This window comes from Mustela nivalis, assembly GCF_964662115.1.
Source record: "Mustela nivalis genome assembly, chromosome: 2".
In the NCBI taxonomy this organism is placed as follows: domain Eukaryota; kingdom Metazoa; phylum Chordata; class Mammalia; order Carnivora; family Mustelidae; genus Mustela; species Mustela nivalis.
In genome coordinates this window covers 85,484,915-85,505,090 of record NC_139021.1, presented here as the reverse complement: position 1 = coordinate 85,505,090, position 20,176 = coordinate 85,484,915, and the positions used below count along the sequence as shown (strand labels likewise).

The 20,176-nt window shown below is 38.9% G+C and overlaps 2 protein-coding genes across 8 annotated transcripts in view; one reads left to right on the top strand and one right to left on the bottom strand.

Moving 5' to 3' along the window:
• Positions 1–16,889, bottom strand: part of RB1CC1 (RB1 inducible coiled-coil 1) — a 101,424-nt gene extending 84,535 nt beyond the window's left edge. For 4 of the 7 annotated variants that reach the window (XM_082720093.1, XM_082720095.1, XM_082720097.1 and 1 more), the window contains exon 1: positions 16,511–16,649. The gene's annotated coding sequence lies outside the window, so the exon portion shown is untranslated. Of the gene's footprint in view, positions 1–16,510 lie in introns of all 7 variants that reach the window. The other 3 variants (XM_082720094.1, XM_082720096.1, XM_082720098.1) reach the window with 2 other exon arrangements.
• On the top strand, positions 9,165–18,419 carry LOC309859437 (uncharacterized protein). Its single transcript, XM_082720113.1, has 2 exons — positions 9,165–11,249; positions 14,303–18,419. The coding sequence occupies exon 2, from the start codon at positions 16,362–16,364 to the stop codon at positions 17,115–17,117; it is 756 nt and encodes a 251-aa protein (XP_082576239.1). The 5' UTR covers positions 9,165–11,249; positions 14,303–16,361; the 3' UTR covers positions 17,118–18,419.
• The last annotated feature ends 1,757 nt before the right edge of the window (positions 18,420–20,176 follow it).

Here is a 20,176-nt window from a genome sequence, read left to right as displayed (position 1 = left end):
CTACTAAACACATGTAGTGAATACATTCCATGACTTGCCATTTTACTGTTCCTGTATAAGTTCCAATACTTGTTTCCCCCACCAATTCTATCTCTTTTCATTTTCTTGAATGCAATATAAAAAAAATTCTAAAAGTAAGTAAGGGGGTGGGATGGCAGAACACTTCCAAATTTGACATGGTAAGGTTTTCAAATGAAAAATAAGTTGCCCTCCAAGAACTGATGTGATCCTAGGTTATGGGAGAGTAAGATTCCCTTGGGAACACAGATAACATAGTTCCTTGTATGTGGCAAGACTGGAAATTCTTTCATGCTGTGGATCATCTGTGCATGGGGATTCTCTGAAAACTTTAAACCTAGAGAAATGTACACTGAAGAACTTACCTATGGTAGCCAAGAAAACATGCCTGAGTGAAATACTCAAAGTGGCCTTTGCTCTGTAGCCGCTGGGCTGTTTAGACACTGTTCTAAGGGAACAAGAAAGCTGAGGAAACCCATTCTACTCCCAGTGCTGCCTTTCCATTATCTGTTTCATCATTTAATCCAAGTATCAAAAGATGGGATCTGACTTTCTCCCCCAAACTGGTAAGTGGGACACTGTTACAACAGAGATTAAGGGTAAACAGCTTTAAAAAAAAAAAATTCCTATAAATTAGTAAGAAAATCACAAAAACCCACAACAGTGCATGAGAAAGTAATCCAAATAGTTAACCAATGAGGAAAATAAACCTCTTCAGTAATCAAAGAAATACAAATCTGAAAAAGACAGAATTTTCACCTATTAAATGAGCAAGAGTTTCAGTCTAAGAGTCCTAGACTTTCAATCTAAGAGAAAAGAGATACAATAAAGCAAAAAATAAGGACTTTAGAGATGTGAGTTTAAACAAAAATTGTTCTCTTTGCATAAAACACATATTTCACACCCCCAGTGAAATAAAGGCAGTGACAATCCTAGAGCAGTAAGTACTCATCTTCCTTGTATAGTAAAGAATTAATCTTATCCAAAGAGAAGTCTGGACTTTATCCTTGGCTATGAGGAGGGGAACCTGAGGTCTCTTGGATGTCCTATTTGACAAGAATATATCTGTTTGGGGGCTTTAGAATAGTATAACAATATGATTTATGATGGGGGCTTTGGGATACACAGTACCAGTTCCCATCTCCAGAAGAAATGGAGACTAAAAGACATAGTAGGACCTCCAGAAGAGCTAGAGACTAAAGGTTAGCTACCATGTAAAGATAATAGGACCTCAATAAAAACTCCAGACACCAAAGACTCAGGTAAACTTCTTAGAGGAAAAATTTCTTATAGAAAAAAGTGAAACTACAGTTGAAGTATATACAAAATAATTCACTACTTCTAAATAGTGTTAAAAATACTTCTAGTAGGGGCACCTGGGTGGCTCAGTGGGTGAAAGCCTCTGCCTTCAGCTCAGGTCATGATCCCAGGGTCTTGGGATCGAGCCCTGCATCAGGCTCTCTACTCAGCCTTCTTCTCTGCCTACTTGTGATCTCCATCTGTCAAATAAAAAAAAAAAAAAACAAAAAACTTCTAGTACTGGAATTAGTAATCTAGTAAAACAATTTGCTGCCAGAATATCTGCTGGCAATTTATTGCTAAATAAATAATCTAGTAAACTAGATAGAGTAAATAATTTGCTAAAACCATTTGCTGTTTCTTGGTTATAATCTGACCTAAAGTGAGGGAAAAACAACTGACTTTTATATAGAAAGAGCTTAATAGACCTTGTTTAAATTCTTTTTTTTTTTTTTTTTAAGATTTATTATTTATGTTTGAGAAGAGAGTGCCTGTGAGCAAGGTAGAGTGGGAAGGGGGAAGGGACAAGCAAACTTCCTCCTGAGCAGGGAGCCTGACACAGTGCTCCATCCCAGGATTCTGGGATCATGAACTGGGCTGAAGGGAGCTGCTTAACCTACTGAGCCACCCAGGGGCGCCCTGGTTTAAATTCCTACTCTGCTATTTATAGGCTGAATGAGTTGAGAAAAGTAAAGAAAACATTTTCCTTGCTGGGCTATTGTGGGTGTATCTGTTCTTTAAATTTATAAGACTACAGTTGCAAAAGAAGGGGAAGTAGCAGCAGGAGCTGTGGGGGGAATATCATGGCATATAACTGAAACAAGATTAGGCCATGAGATAACTGATACAAAATGATAGTTACATGTGGCTCAATATTCCATTGCCTATTGGTGTTAACTTCCACGAAATGTAAATATAAAAATACAAGAACAAAATAAAACTTACAGAACACTTTCAGAGGTTCCTCACCCCTACAAGAGAAGAAAAATAGTATACTAAAAAAACTTGGCTCAATAACCTGGTTTTCTGTATTTTGGTTATGTTTCTGTTTTTGCTTTTTTGAGCAAAGCTAGGAGTTATTCTCAAAAGCAAGTCCATTCTATAAAACCCTGCTGTAAAGAACCTTGTCTGTGCTGAAAACTAACTCCTGATAATGCCTATATAGGGTGCCATGCATGTTAGAAATTATGTGTCCCACACTTTCTGCTATTCGTACTGGACAAAATTTTTTTAATTTCCTCCCACACCTAGTGGTCATATTTTCTCACGTTAATAGCAAGTTTTTGAAATACTTTCTCAAGGCAGCTTCTCACTGTGCTGCTAAGAGAATTTCTTTTTCCTAATTTCTCAAAGAGAACTGTGAACTTGTAAGTAAGTCTGGACCCAGCATACAGCAAATCTCAGCATATCTTACTTGCAGCACGTCCATGAACAAGAGAATATATGAATAATGAGGGCACCTGGGTGGCTCAGTCTTAAGTGTCTGCCTTCGGCTCAGGTCATGATCCCAGGGTCCTGGGACTGAGCCCCACATCACATTTGGATGGGCTCCCTGCTCAGCTGGAGGTCTGCTTCTCCCTCTCCTACTCCCCCCTGCTTGTGTTTCCTCTCTCACTGCATCTCTCTCTGTCAAATAAATAAAAATCTTTAAACAAAAATATACAAATAATGTATAATATTTAGGGGCTTTGTGGACAATAATTGCAAATACAATGAAAATCACAACTTCCTGTAAGTAAGCACATATATATAGAAAGATACAAATCCAACTCTCATGTCACACCAACACCTAATCTAAATCTATATACAATATAAAAGATATGCAGCGCTTTCTTACTCTCAAACTATACCGTCAGCCTTTAATTTTTCAGCAAAAATCACCACAGACATGAAAAATAAAATTTACTTTCAAGTTAAGAGTTTTCCTGGACTATCATTGCCAGGAGAAGAAATCTGATTTTGAGGATACCAAAGGGCCTGCCTAGTCAAGATTCTGTTAGAGAAAGTTTATGTACAGGGCTCAAGCCATCTATTTAAGGAAACAGGCAAAATTCAATCTCTGTCTTGAAGGGCTGTACAATATTATGAGGTTAACAAAATATAACTAAAAATTCAAAAAACCAGATATGAAAGAAATAGTAAATGTCCTGAAGTTCCACTACTCTTAGATGAGCACTCTGTCCTGCTCGATACAAAGGGATATCATATAGATCACCATATTTCCCATCATCTAAATCTCCTCATAAGCTTGCCTGACCTTAAATTCTTTCTTCTGTACCTTAGCTCCTAAGTCACTAGAATCTTTTCTAAAAATCTACTCTGTCTTTAGCTGTTACTTCAACTCTGGGTTACTAATTTCTAAGTGATCACATCACAGTTTCACAGCAAGATTTGTTTCGGTCAAGAAAGATTTCTATCTACATTTAATTTTTTTTTTCTATATTTCACATACTGGATACATAGGGTGATGGACATGAATTTTTGTGTAAGCAAAAGTTCTGATTCAGATTCTACCTGTAAAGTATGGTTTATAAAAATTATAAAAATCATTAAATGCTCTAAATGGGTAACAAACATGTTCATAATATTTTAAATTCTCTTAAGAGAAATACAAAACTTCTATAAAGACTTATTTTGTGTAATCTAAATCAGTTATAAAATTTTATTGAATTACATGTTCTCCAGACAATCCAGGAGTCACCTGACTTTATTATCAACTAAAAACTTGTGGAGTTAAAAAAACCTTCTCATCACTACACATCTAGATTTCTGTTTGCTAATGTGTAAAATGGGAATGTTAGCAATACCTGTCTCCTAAAGCTTTTTGGAAAACAACTAAAATACCTATGCAATGAGTTTAATATTTAGCACAAGGCCAACTGCACATTATAAAACTCCAAAATGTTACTTAGGAACAGGCAGTAACTCTTGCTATACAACAGAAACTATTCAAGAACATCTACTGAGAGAATAGACTCTCACAAGCAAAAGTACTCTTAGAATACTACTTGCAGGGGCAGCTAGGTGGCTCAGTGGGTTAAAGCCTCTGCCTTCAGCTCAGGTCATGATCCCAGGGTCTTGGGATCTAGCCCAACATTGAGCCCCACATCAGGCTCTCTGCTCAGCAGGAAGCCTGCTCCCCACCCCCACCCCCCGCCTGCCTGTCTGCCTACTTGTGATCTCTGTCTGTCAAATAAAAATACCTTAAAAAAAAAACTACTTGCAGTAAGTAAATAGTTAATTGAGAGAGATCTCATCCAACTATCTAACTATTGGTAATTTCCTTAGAACCAAGGTATTCCAAGGCTCTTTAATTAAAAAACAGAAAAGCAAAAATGCAGTAATCATCTCTACTTTAAACATCTCCAAGATATTTCTCCTACTGACCTTTTTGGGTTCACCAATGGTAATCAAATTTACCATGTCATATGTGAATAAGTACTCTTTCGTCTCTGTATTCCTCTTTACCACTTATTCCCAATTAAGCTATCTAATTCAGTGCTTACTACTGCATACCCAAGCTCTGACAATAACCTAACTGAGCTCCTTCTACCCAGTGGGTTTCATTTCAATTCAACCCTGTAAGACACCACCAACTAAAAAATCTGAGGTCTTATTTTAATGTCACTTTACTTCTCACCCCAACTAAAAGCACTTTATAAGATTTACTTCTATAAATCCCTTGGAGTAAACAATCCAATATTGCCTTTCTGCATCTCATTAATGAAGCTCCATATCATTTAAAATGACCTCCTGATATAAGATGAATAAGCCTTGGTCTTTAGTGTCTTTACTCATGTCACAACACTGCCTCCATTTTATGACCATGATGTCACTCACAAACATCCTGTTGTAAAGTCTTCATCAATCTACTGGCTGTTAACAACCTTCCTTAAGCACTTACGGCCCTCAACTTCAAATTTCAGCTAATTAAATATTAGTGTCTATATCCAGAACATAAGTAAATAAATGTCTTGCTCTACATTTTTCCCCATGTGCCAAATGCCTGACATCCCCCAAACTGTATTGTAAACAGCTAGAGAAAACTTGGCCATGCCTTATACCTTTCTTCAAGACCTCACAGTGTCTTCTACACCTATTACCAAGACATTAGACAGTTAATAAATGAGGCCAACGCTATGGAGAAGGACTAGAGGAAGACCACAACAGAGAAATCAGAAATACAAAGTGGCTCAAAGAAAATCCACAGGAGTACTTTATTTATAAGAATGTATAATTTAGGGGCGCCTGGGTGGCTCAGTAGGTTAAAGCCTCTGCCTTCGGCTCAGGTCATGATCTCAGGATCCTGGGATCGAGCCCCACATGGGGCTCTCTGCTCAGCAAGGAGCCTGCTTCCCTCTCTCTCTGCCTGCCTCTCTGCCTACTTGTGATCTCTCTGTGTCAAATAAATAAATTGTTTAAAAAAATCTAAAAAATCTAAAAAAAAAAAAATGTACAATTCATATATTCAACAAAGCTGAATTCACTCCTTGCTATGTAATTGTTAAAACATTAAGCAAAAAAAGGGGCATTAGTAATAGTAACCACACACACATTTGGTCATCCTGAAAATGAAGAGAATCTGTCCTGAAAAAATAATGGAACAGAAGTAAAACAGATATAGGTTTTACTCCTAGATCCACATTCTTTACTTCTGTGACCCTGAGAGCCTAATTTCACCAAATCTCATTTCCTCACCTAAAAATTGAAAGGGCAGACGGGTTAATTCCTCCAGGTTTTTATAAAATCTCAGACGTTAAATTCGTTCTAACTTATTTAATGTGCGAGTTTCTAAAGATTAAAAAATATATATAAAGTATATGCTATCTCCTTTCAAGGAACTTAGTCACATAAAATGAATATGACACTACAATGCAATACATATTATAGAGGTATACAAAAGTTGTATCGAGAAGGAACGGGCAAAAGTTCACAAAAAGGAGGTGTTGTTTCAAAAAAATACCAAAAAAAGGTTACGTAAAATGGAGTTCCTGGTTTAACCTCCTCAATTACATTTGCTAAAATTTAAGAGGATAAGCTTAGCAAAACACAAATTTCCTTGAAAAAATAAACATTAAAAAGAGCTAACCCTTTCATCAACTTAGGAAGTTGGGATTGCTAATTAAGCACATTTTCCCTTAACTTACATAAAATCTATCAAATTTCTAAGTGGACTGCATCTAAATGATCTAGAACTAAATTTTCACATGCAATGGTAAAGTGCCACCATATAAGTCAACTACTGCTGAATTAGAAATTAACTTTATGACAAAATTTCAGCCTTAGTACATAAGTACATACATGGTATTACTTTTCACCAAATAGTCAAGATTTTCTAAAATTTGCCACAATGCTCATTTTATACATAAAAGTCATTTTTATAAAATGAATAGTATGACACAAGCTAGCCCAATTTAAAATTAAAAGCAACAGGTTAGTAACTCAATAATGACACATTCTCTTAAAATTATTATGTGGTCCTTTGCCTAAAAATGTCTCTAGTTTCTGTCCATTAAGCCAGTAATAAGTGGCCATTATAAATACTTATAAATATACATACATGTATATTTGGGGAGTGAAACAGACATTACAGGAGAGAACATTTATCGAAACATGTCAGACATAGTCTAACCAGTTACTAAAACTGGGATTCTGGCCCATTTGATAGATAACTTGTGGAACAAAACCAATACAAATAGATCTTCATATATACACGTGCAGATAAAAAATAATAATAGAATTTCAAATTAGGGGAAAGGATAAATGGTTCAAGCAACAGTACTATGACAAATGGCTATCTATAGCATACAGAAAAATAAACTTTATCAGAAATGCCATCAGTTTTTACCCTTTAGGTTACTTCTATAATGAATGAAATGAACAGTGTTGATTCTTGTTACCTCACAACAAGCACACTGGCAGTCTTAACAAGAACAGAAATCCAGGGAAGCCTGGGTGGCTCAGTCTGTTAAGCATCTGCCTTTGGCTCAGGTCACGATCCTGGGGTCCTGGGATTGAGTCCTGCATCAGGTTCCTTGCTCAACAGGGAGCCTGCTTCTCCCTCTGTCTCTGCCTGCTACTCCTCGCCCCCCACCCCGGCCTCGCTTATGCTCTCCCTTTCTCTGACAAATAAATAAAGGAAATCTTTAAAAAAAAATAGAAATCTGTACAACTTATAAAGAGATTTAATCTGGTAGTATGTATCAAAATTTAAACTGTGCAAATTAAAATGTACAAACCAACAATTATATCTTTGAAAATATATTGGAAGCAAATAAACAGACAAGTATACAAAGGCATATATCCAATGAATTATTTTTAACAATGAAAAATCAGAAAACTGCCAATCATTATTGGTCAAGTAAATGATGGTACAGCTATATGACATTATTTAGATATTTAAAAATATTAGCTCGATACATTTTAGTGATTATTATTAGTGATTAGTGATATATTTATTATTCAGTAAGAAAAACAAGTTACAGTATATGTGATTCTGTTTGTGGATTTTATTGTTATTTTATTAACTAATGGTGAGGAAGTACATGTATATACAAGCATTAAAAAAGTCTGGACTACATTTTCCAGCTATGTCTCCTGAAGCAAAGGAAACAAAAGCAAAAGTAAACTATTGGGACTCCATCAAAATAAAAACTTCTGTACCGTGAAGGAGACAATCAACAAAACTAAAAGGCAACTAGGGAATGGAAGGTATCTGCAAATGACATATATGATAAAGGGTTAATATCCAAAATATATAAAGAACTTACAAAACTCAACTTCCAAAAAACAAATAAATAAAGATAAAAAACAGGCAGAAGACATGAACAGACATTTCTCTAAATAAGACATACAGATGGCCAACTGACACATGAAAAGATGTTCATATCACTTACCATCAGAGAAATGCAAATCAAAAGTACAATGAGATAATATCTCCCACCTGTCAGAATGGCTAAAATCAAAAACACAAGTAACAAGAGTTGAACAGGATGTAGAAACAAAAGAACACTCCTGCACTTGTCTGGGGGAATGTAAACTGAAGCAGCCACTATGGAAAACAGCATGGAGGTTCCTCAAAAAATTAAAAACAGAACTATGATTCAGCAATTGCACTACTGGGTATTTACCCCCAAAATATAAAAACACTAATTCAAAGGGATGCATGCACCCCATGTTTATAACAGCATTATTTACAATAGCCAAATTATGGAAGGAGCCCACATGTCTATCAATTGATGAAAGGATAAAGATGTGGTATACACAGACAGACAGACACAGACACACACACACACACACACACACACACACCCCACCCAAGATTATTATTCAGCTAAGAAAAAGAATGAAATCTTGCCATTTGCAATGACATGGATGGAGCTAGAGAGTGTCACAGAAGGACACAAATACCATATGATTTCACTCACACGTGGAATTTAAGGGAAAAAAAAGGAAGAAAATAAGAAAAAAGAAGATAGAGGGGGGGAAAAGAGAAGAAAAACAAAAAATGGATTAACTAAAGAACCGATGGTCATCAGAGGGAAGGGAGTTAGGGAGATGGGTTAAATGGGTGATGGGGATTAGGGAGTACACGTATCACGATGAGCACTGCACGATACCTGGAGTCACTGAATCACTATACTGTACATCTGAAACTAATAACACTAGGTTAACTAACAGGAATTATGAAGAATTTAACATCAATCTTTTTATAATGGCTATTTCTGGATGCAGGACTTTCATTTTCTCTGATCTCCTTAAAAATCAGATTTATAATCAGAGGTAAAGATACTTATTTCAATTTTGAAAAAGAAAAAAGACAACACTTAATGCATCACAAAGAAATAAAGAATCTGAAATATGGTGCCCTAGAAGAGTTGGTCCACTAAAAGAACAAGACAATGACCACCATCTGCTGCTCCCATTCTAGCCTCAAATCTGCCATCCCAGTTTAGATAATGCCTTCCAACTCTACATCTTTCCTACATGGCCATTCATATTTAGTTCTCGAATTGTTATCTTTACTACATGTAAGAAGGAAAAAAACCAGGAATGTGAAAAGAACATGAGATTGGGAATCAGAGATCTATATTTAACTCCTATCCTCACTATTGACTATGTGACCCTGATTAACCTCATCAACCTTAAATTACTTCTTTTAAAATATTTTTTTATTAAAAAAACATTTTTTACTTTTTTTAATTATTATTTTTAAAGATTTTATTTATTTATTTGATAGAAGACACAGCAAGAGAGGGAACACAAGCAGGGGGAATGGGAAAGGGAGAAGCAGGCTCCCCACTGAGCAGAAAGCCAAGTGGGGAGCTCAATCCCAGGACCCTGGAATCAGGACCGGAGCCAAAGGCAGCTGCTTAACGACTGAGCCACCCAGACGCCCCAAGATTTTTTTATTTTTTTAAGTAAGCTTTACACCCAACATGGGGCTCAAACTCACACCAATTTCAGGAGTCATATGCTCCACAGACTGAGCCAGCCAGGCACTGCTAAACTTAAATTATTTGGACTACAGAAAGACACTCCCTATCTCATGGTTGTTGTGAAAATGTAAAGAATCTAAGTATAAACTATAGAGTTATGCAAAGTGAAGTGCAATACAAACATCAGTTACTGTTGTTTAATTCAGATTTCCGCCCCCAGGCACAGGACTAGCACTCACCTGATGCTAAGTATCTCCCATTAGCAATCACACCACAAACTACATATCCACATTTCAATTCAGTGCTTTTCCTTTAAAACTGGTCCCCAACTTCTTTTGTCAAAAAAGCTAGCATTTCCCCATTTTTCAGAACTTCAGTTTTTCCTAAAGCCTATCCATTTTTCCTCTAGAGTTCAATCCTTCATTTTCCAATGACATAACTCTTATTTTAGAGCCTGGAAACTCTTCTCTCTGCCTTTATATCTCCATCTTGCTCCAAGTCTTCCTGAGCATTCCTACCAGTTAAAACTGTCATCACCACTGTTATCAGGCTGCATCCCTACTCAAAAATCTTCCCCAGAGCTTCACAGTTGCCTACAGCAGAACACAAATCAATGGCCTACCATGCTCTGTAGCTTTTTTTTTTTTTTTTTTTTGCAGCTCTCTTCTGTGACATCAGTATAGTACTTTACAGTTGCACTTAATTTCATTATCTATCTGCTCCTTTAAGAACGTGAATTTGTCAACTCTGGCTTAAAGCTACATTAACATTTAAAGGGCAGACTCTGAAGCAAGATTTACCCTTATGGGAATCCCATCTCTCCCAATGATGCTCAGACAACCTGTAAACATCAGTTTATAATCCACAGACTGATAGGATACCTTTTACAGAGTGTATTTCAGACTCCTTTACTATGCAAGGACTAAAATAAAAGCTCTAAAGATGGTGGCGATTATAACTTTAAACTCCAACATTCATGGACTTCAGAATTACACTCTAGTTTACCTTTCTAGAAATATCTCCAACTACTTCTTTACAGGAAACTTATATTCTCTCACTTTATATAGCTCTGCCAGATACAAGTCCCCCAATTTCTATTATCGTGAATTTTACTCAGCCAACTATGGTCCAAAAACATGGTTCTGTTAGCACTTCTAGTGCTAACCTAACCACAGGTGGCCCACTCTTTTCCCTCTGAATTTACAGAGCTCTTACTAGCTATATCAAGTAGTAGGAATTATCAGAGGGAAAAAAATCTCACATCGTAGAAGAACATTTGTTCCACCAGGATCCTCTTGGGATACAGTCAGCTATAAATGAGGGGGAGATGGGATATCAAACCATCTCCTACACTCGTGAAAAACACTGTCTACCCAATTCATCAACTGGAGATTAATTTACAGTTTCCTCTTTGAGAGACAGCCACCATAATGACTAAGTCAACTATTCCAGTTTACTGTCAACTATTCAAAATTTAGAACTAGCTTCCTTAGGGTGCCTAGGTGGCTCAGTGGGTTAAAGCCTTTGCCTTTGGCTCAGGTCATGATCCCAGGGTCCTGGGATCCAGCCCTGCATAGGGCTCTCTGCTTGGCAGGGAGCCTGCTACCCTTCCTCTCTGCCTACTTGTGATCTCTATCAAATAAATAATAAATAAAATTTAAAAACAAAAAAAAAGAACTAGCTTCCTTATGGAGAAAACAAAGGGAAAAACCTCAATTTCTGACTTCCCAACTGAACACATTCAGCCATTATTCACTCTCTATTTGTTAAAAATCCAACATAAGCCAGAAACTCTGCTAGGTGCTGGAATTACAAGTCTCCACAGTAGCTTTCAGGTCCAGCAGAAGAGATAAAATTGAATGAACTAGGTATGTTAGACCAAAGTTTCATAGAAAAAGAACAAGAATTAGGAATAATTCTGTTTGATTTGCAATTCTGGAAATTGCAATTTGACCTCACTGAGGGGTAACTGTGTGCTGCATCAATGAAAATGTTCACTACAAATGGAACGTGTAGGTTACCCAGGGGACTGAAAACTGGACTTCAAATCCCCCAAATCAGATTATTTCCACCTGATCTTACCCTTTTTCTCTGCCAAGAGGAAAACAAAAGAAAAAAAAGAAGAGTACGTCAGTCATTTTTCTCACATTCCCCCAAAGAGAACTTTTTCCATAGAAGTTCAGAGCCTCCAAAATGAAGCTCCAAGTAGACAAGCAACTTCATATAAGATAGCACCCAAAGAAAGCAGACAACAGGAATACTTTTAATAGTTTGGCTTTAGGTTTTTTTCCTGCATATACAGAAAAAAAACATATGTGTATGTACGGACAGTTTGGTTTTTACAGAAATGAGAAAACATTATGCATACTGCTATACACCTTGTTTGAGCTGAATAACATAATGTGGGTATCTTTCCATCAATACATGTAAATGTATTACACATCTTGCTGTCCTGCCATTCATAAAAATTATGTAAAATGCATGACTTAGATAACTTGAATTTGGAGTATTAGTAAACAATCTAAAAAACAAAAGCCCCAATATAGAATATCAATAGATTTGTTATTCTGAATTAGTCTCTTTCATAAAAACTTTGTAAGTATTATTGTATTTAAACATGTTTTTTCATACATGCTATGTCATTTAATAACTTCTGCTTACCAGAAATTAAAAAAAAAAAAAAAAGCCATTCAGATGAATTTAAGTCAAGTTTGCTATAAAACAGCTCTCCTGCCTCCAAATTATACCAACTCTGGAAGCCACATCCATTTTTTTCTGTATTATTGTCACCAGCTGAAATATAACATCCAGGACTGTTCATGGTGTAATTTTTAAGGAATGGCAAGATCAAGTTGTGACACTCCCTTTAAATGTGAACTCAGGTTTTCTAAACTAATATTCACCTAATTATGTCTATAGCAAAAGTGTTATTGTTCTATGTTTCATTTTATAATGACTTGGTTTAAAAATGAAATCAAAATTATATATAGCAAATATTGAACTAGCTTAATTCTATTAAACCATATGTAAACATACAGCAATATCAAAAAAATTCGCAGAATAATGGCTAAAACAGATCAGTATGGTACTGATCTGACTAATATTTCAACAGATTTTCTGGACAGTTGCTGATCAATTGTTATGTGTAGAATGAGGGAAAAATAACGTGTATAGGCCCAAACCAGTAACAAGAAATGGAAATGAGTCACAATTATTTTCCTACCTTAACATAATTACAAGTATGAGAATTCAAAAGAGCAAAAACATGGGGAGTATGAAGAGTATGGGGTATCATTCCATAATCCTCAGGGTACTCACTGAACAGCTGTTAAAGAAACAAACCAATGAAAGAACGGGTGCATGAAGACACTCACATATTAGGAAAAAGTAATTAGAAAGGACCTCAACTTCACGGAGGGATGCAAAGAAATGTCACCCTCTCAGGGACCACACAACAGAGGTCTGCTTATAGGCATTTAGGTTTATTAGGCTCACAATAATAAACAAATCAGAAATGTGATAATTAAAATTTACATACTTTTATCTATAACAGTAAGTATACCTCTTCTACCTAGCACACTACAATCTGCTTCTCTAGCAGTATATCTACCTCAGTGTCTGAAAGTAGCTAGCATTTGCAATCTATCTTTTTAAAAATTTCCCATAGTTCAAAATTTCCTACATTCTTATATACAAAGCTTTACACACAAAGTTCTTATTCATTATTGCAGGAGCTAAAATTACGTATTGCAGGGGTTAACATTTCTTGAAAATATAAATGAATGTTAGGTACAAGCTGCCTCTGGCCTTGCTGGGTTTCCTGGAACAAACTTCTATGCCTTTGCACACGCAGGGTTACAGTACATGACTGTTTCCTTACTATTACCCCAAAACCCTGAGTATCTGTAGAGCCCTATCACCATTCTCAGAGCCCCCTCATTTCTATTAGTACACCCTGAGTAACCTTTTCACTTTTTCATGTATATGCCAATTATTTCAGAACCTTCCTATTTACTATTCCTGCTGCCAAGAATGTTCTTGCCCAGCCACACAGCAGCCTTCTCACTTCTCCTGGTTCTTTATTCCAAAGTTACCAACCAGTGAAGACTTCCTTGGCCACGTTATCTAAACCTCCTAATCCTGATACTCATCTCCTCCCTTGTTTGTGTTTGTGTGTGTGTTTTGTTTTGTTTTTCTTCCTAACATGTATCTCTTATTCCTCATTTTTCTTGAATGCAGGATTTGGTTTGTTCACTGTCAAATTCCCAACATTTCTTGACCAGTGCCTGGCAATAGTAGGTACATGATAAATCCTAAGCCAAAATTTGTTGAGGTGGCTAGGACATCATTTTTTTTTTTAATAGATTTTATTTATTTATTCGACAGACAAAAGATCACAAGTAGGCAGAGAGGCAGGCAGAGAGAGGAGCAAGCAGGTTCCCTGCCAAGCAGAGAGCCCGATGCGGGACTCAATCCCAGAATCCTGGGACCATGACGTGAGCTTAAGACAGAGGCTTTAACCCACTGAGCCACCTGGGTGCCCCTAGGACATCTTTTCAAGGAAAAGTGAAATGACTTATCCATGTTAGATCATGCTTCTAAAAATATCCCCCTACACTCCATAAAAACCCAAATTCCCTTTCATAACTTCTTTCAAACTTGCAATAATGCTCCGAAAGTGTAATTATATTTATACAGGACCCCAATCTCCTATTATAAGGCAAAAACAATTTCTTACATATTCTTATATGTATTCTTATGATCCTGTAGTAACTGGTTCAATGGTCTATTTTAAGTAATAACTGTATGAATGAATGTGTGTAGAAAGGGACTGCTAGATTTTCACTTGAGTTTCTTCAGCCACTATTACCTACACTACAAACGAGAAGCTTACATGGGTTAGAGAACAGCATTATCCAAAAAAGAACATTTTACTAGATATTCCTGTTTAAAAAAACATTTATAAGTTTCATACATCTGCAAAGTAAAGCATATAGCAAGTGTTAAAACGTTTGCTGAATGCATGAAAATTTAAAGACAGTTTCAAAATCAGAAGCCAAATAAAAGCTCTTCTCAAGCTTATACAATAAAAATTTAGGCTCAGAAATGTGGCTTTTCAAAAACAAAGGTCTTGTGTCCTCTGCCCTTCTGGACCTTATGAATTTGATTTGCTAAGAGTCAATCTGCCATACATTCTCAACTTGTATTTGTTAGCAAGGGCCAGAAAAATTCTGACACAAGAGTATTGCTTCACCGTCTTCCCTGTCATCCAACAACACCAGAAGAACCAGGCCAATAATCAATACTAAATTTGACTAACAATAAAAGATTCAAAATCGACTAAAAAAATTATTTTTAAAAAGTATACTGAGTTCCTATCTAATGTCCATCAGCAGATATTTCTTGACATAAACACCAACATAAAGCATTTCTTTTATAAAACTATTTTGGGTTTTAAACACAACCCTAAAATTAAAAAAAAAAAACAAAAAAACACGACAGGAATGTTACTGAGAAAATGTGTTCATTTGGGCCACATTCTGTTACAACATTACAAAAAGCAAAAATACCTTCCCACCTAGCTTACAAACCAAATAACCCCCAAAATAAAATCCTTATGGTACTTCTGCTTCTCATGGTAATAGCCTATCAGAATGGGAAATACCCTCTTTTTATCAAACACCGAAATATAATAATGTGATTCCTGATTAAACACAGATTTGTCTATTTAAATAATAAAGTCGTCTGTCACCTCCTAAGTTGCTAACTTTCCAACCCTTCGGATAAATCACACAATCAGCATCAACACACAACCTAGAAACTATTCAATAAAAACGATAAGCACATTTTCACAGGGCCCAAATCATTGCTCTACGTACAGTCAACTCGAGGCAAACATCGTTATCTAGCTTAATGACTTAGGCAGTAACGAGGCTCTATCAACAGTGAGCACATTAGTCTTCCCTGGTATGCAGGCACACACCACTTCGTGGTATGACCACACTCTAAAGAGTCATGATGGAAAAGACGAGATTACGAAACCATAAACAATAAACATAGTACATCCACCAGGCGGTGGAAGAAACTATTCCCCTCAAAAGCTGCCATTTCTCCTGTTCTCCTGCTTCTACTAAGGAAGTTGTGAAATCCGCAAACACACCCCATCCCAAATCTATCGGTGGGGCTGGCGGAGGCTGAGTCATTCCTAGGAGTAACTTTATACCGATCCTCGCACTCCCGGGTCGGGACAAAGGCATCTCTCCGATCCTCCCGCTGTGCGCTTCGTTCGGCCTCGGCCCAATTCCCCTCTCTGGTTTCCCAAGTCAAAGACAATATTAGGGCTAAGCCCGGTAGTGGTGACGACAAGGGGGAGTACGTCCCAGTGGGTTAGGCGTCCCTCCCCCTCGGCCACTCCCGAAATTCGGCCCGGAGCGCATACACAGAGGGACCCCGGCGGCCCGGCCGAGGAAGCCGCAGGTAGGCCTGCACGGGGCGAGCCCGCCCCACATCTCCCGTAGCCCAGTGGCGCTTCGACTCGAACCGCGAGTCTCCTCAGGGGCTGTCGCGCCAGGGAGGCAGCCGCAGGGCAACACCTGCCGCGGCCAGATGCGCCAGACTCGCCGGCTCACAAACCGGCTAGCCAGTGGCGTTCGGCCCGGTGGGGACCCGGGCGTTCCCGGCCCACTGTGCCCAGGCTCGCCGAGCGGCTCCGGTGTCAGATGGGGGAAGGGGCCACGGGCGGCGACGGCACTTACCTGGCAACACCTCCTCCTCCGCCGGCGGCAGCAGCAGAGCCAGCAGCCCCTGGCACCATCTTCCGCCACCGCCTCGTTGTCGGCGGCGGCTACCAACCGCCCATCGGGCACAGCCAACCGACAAAACCGCCGGTGTCCCAGGTGCCGGTGGCGGCCCCGAACTCCGGGCGGGAAGGGAGGGGTCGGGGCGGAGGGGGTACGCTGTCAGGCCCCTCGGCTCTGGGTCGGGGGCCGGGGGTCAGGGGGCCGCGGCCAGTCAGAGCCGAGGGGCCGGAACGACTCGGGGACCCCAAGGCAGCGCCGAGGGCTCGGCAGGGCCGCGGACACCGCCGCGGTTGGGTTTGTTATTGTCGACTCCGTCCCTTCCTCCGCGGAGCATGCCGGGAAACGGTGGGCGGGGGGAGGGGTGCGCCGGGCTGCCCTGCCGGCGCAGAGACGCGCGCGCAGGTCCGGAAGTCGGCCGGGACCCGGGACGGGGGGGGCGACTCCGCCCATAGTCGTTGTCAGTAGGCCTGTGACTTGGCTGTCCTCTGGTGACCCGAGGAGAACGCTGGGGCGGCCTGTTGCGGTGCGAGCCGTCGTCCGGGCGCGCATTGCTCCAAGGTGATCTTGACCTTCCTTGCTACAGCGAGCTGGCCTGGTCTGGGCCGACTCCACCGAACTTTGGATTAGCCCCAGGTTAAACAACTTTTCTCTTAGAACCTGCCGCGGAAGAGCGGGGTCCACTGAGGTTCCGTGCGTTCGTCGCCTGCCCGCACACTCGGCCAAAGTCTGTAAGGGGATGACGAACCTGGCCGTGCCGCCGCCAGGCTAGACTACCCCCACCTCATACCCCCGCCGCCAGGACTGCGAGCAGCTGTTAAGTGTCTCGGGTAACTCTGCAAGTGTGGGGCGGCACAATTTTTCTCAGACCAGGTAAGGCAAAGAAAACATCCAGGAGAGGAGAGAGTTGAGGTTTGGTCGATTGGAATGAAGGTGTAAGCGGCGAGACCACCAATTTTCAGCTCTATAAATACTGAATTTGTTCTCGAGTGGGTTAGCATGAGCACGCTAATGGGCGGGAAACAACTTGGGTGGAATCCTGAGTTTGTGAAGACGAACACTCACGAGCGATGACTTGAAGCCACAAGGCTTTGAGTATTAAAGTGTGGTTAGCAGAAGTTACACGTAGAATAATGATATAATACTCTAAATTCCTGTTCTATCCAGATATATATGGTACGAGTCAAAGTTGAGAGGTGCTACCAGGGTCAGAGGCTCTTGAATTGGGTTTGCATAAAAATGAGTATTATCACTGTTTTCAAGAGCACCGAAACAAAAAATACTATTAGGAAGCGAAGTTTGCAGTCCTTCACTTGTCACGTGGAAACTGACAAAACAAAACATTGAACTACTGGTAAGCATTAGGGGTTTTTAGTTTCCTTCACACTTAACCGGTTTCTGAAAGTTATGTTTAAGAAGGACTTCATTTTACCACTTGCTTTTTAATTTCACACTCCTGCATATCCCAGAGAGAATCTTGTCTTTGGCAAGTCATTTCACTTGTTTAGTTTTTTTGGGCTAGAGTATTATACACTCAGCAAGATACAGCAGAGAAGTGAAAATTAAGAGACTAAATTGTTCTTATGCCTTGGGGGGAGGTACGAGCTGGCAAGACTGAAGAAAAAGGATGCTGATTTTATTAGTCACAGCATAGTCCAGCACACAGAAAATAGGTGGTGGAGAGATTTTGCCAGAAAATTGGAGAGCAAAACAAACTACTAGGCCTATAAAGAATATAGGGGTGCTTAAACTTCACTTAGTTACCGTTGACATTCATCTTTACAAATATAATACAGCTTAGAATGTAGAAACATCACTGAACTATGTGAGTGGTAATCTATTAAATAATAAAGTGTTTTAAATGTTATTTGTCTCTCTGACCTCTTTCTTGGGGGGGGGGGGGGATTCACTTTTCATCTTCTCTTAGTCATAGGTTGGAAGAAATGATCAGAAGAGAAGGTTCATACCTTAAAAGTTGACATCTTCTCCAGAGTGTAAGGTTAGAATTTGTATGCATTCAGTGTTGTTTCTTAGTGATTAGTGTAAATGTGTTAACATTAGCTTTGTTATGTATATGCAGATATCTAGACTAAATACTATTATAAGTTACTGATGCTGCTTATGTCAGTAGTAATAAGTTTCAACAAGTTGCATTTTGTCCTACCAAGGATATTGAAAACCCAATATACTCTCCCTTCCTTAGTAAATTAAACCAGCCAAAATCCCTCATGCAGCATTACGTTTTTTTTTTTTTTTTAAGATTTTTATTTATTTATTTGACAGAGAGAGATCACAAGTAGGAAGAGAGGCAGGCAGAGAGAGAGGAAGGGAAGCAGGCTCCCCGCCCAGCAGAGAGCCTGATGCGGGGCTCCATCCCAGACCCTGGGACCCACTGAGCCACCCAGGCACCCCAGGGAAGCTGGTTCTTTTTAGGATTATGTAGGGATTACACAGAATCTGCAGGGAAGCACTAGAAATACTTCAACTCAATTCGGATCTTTAAAATCCTATTTTTCCTTCAGGTCTCCATTTCAGAGATTCTTTCTTTCTTTCTTTTTTTACTTATTTATTTATCTGTCAGAAAGAGAGAGCTCGCAAGCAAGGGGAGCAACAGGCAGTAGAAGAAGCAGGCCCAGGATCCTGAGATCATGACCCAGACCAAAGGCACCTGCTTAAACCAACTGAGCCGCCCAGGCGTCCCTCAGTGTCACTTTCTCAGGGAGTCCTTTCCTAACATTCCTGTATTTCCTCTAGATTATTATATCTTCTACTATTCATCTAACAGCTGAAATATAGGTCCTTTTTAAATAGAGGAACTGTTTCTTTATGGTGTACAGTAATCTGCATACAAACATTTGTTGACAGTACCCTACACTTTTTTCCAGTCCTTCAGTTTATACTTGGACTCACTTTAACTAGTCTCCATCATTTACTCTATCCAAGACCAATCTGATCATGCCTCTTCCCTAACCATCTTCATGGTTTTGTTTTGTATATGGATGCAATTTAGATTTTTTCAGGTAGCATAAGAATCTCTTCATCATGTAGCAACCCATCTCTTCACCTGTATCTCCTGGCACTTTGGCCCTTTACACCTGTGTTTCTTCCTCCAGGAATATTAATTCCACCTTGTTCCTTTTTCAAAGTCATTTTTTAAAACAGCTTAGACATCGATCAGCTTCTAACTTCTGGGCAATATAGTGATCCACACATCCTACTACATCTGCTCCATACCACACAACTATAAATTTTTGTCTCCCCTCTAAGTCTATGAAACTCTTAGGTTTAGAAGCTATGAATTACTAATTTTTAAGTTCCTAGAACTTTCTAGAGAGCTTGGCACAGACTTAGCAATGACTAAAATATTTATATTGAAGATTGAGAAGTTACTATGAAAAATGCTTGTCCTCAAATATCTCAAAGTCTTGTACAGACAACCATTCAAAAATCACTGTAGTGACAAGTTTAAATGACATTAATTCCTTATCCAGAATAAATCAAAATACTGGGAAGATCTAGTTTACAGCTTAATTTTGTTTACTGCCTGATTTGGGATTTTATTTTGCATGCATTAGATGCTTCTCAACTTTTTGTCATTACACTCATTTTCTTTTAGGTTCTGTT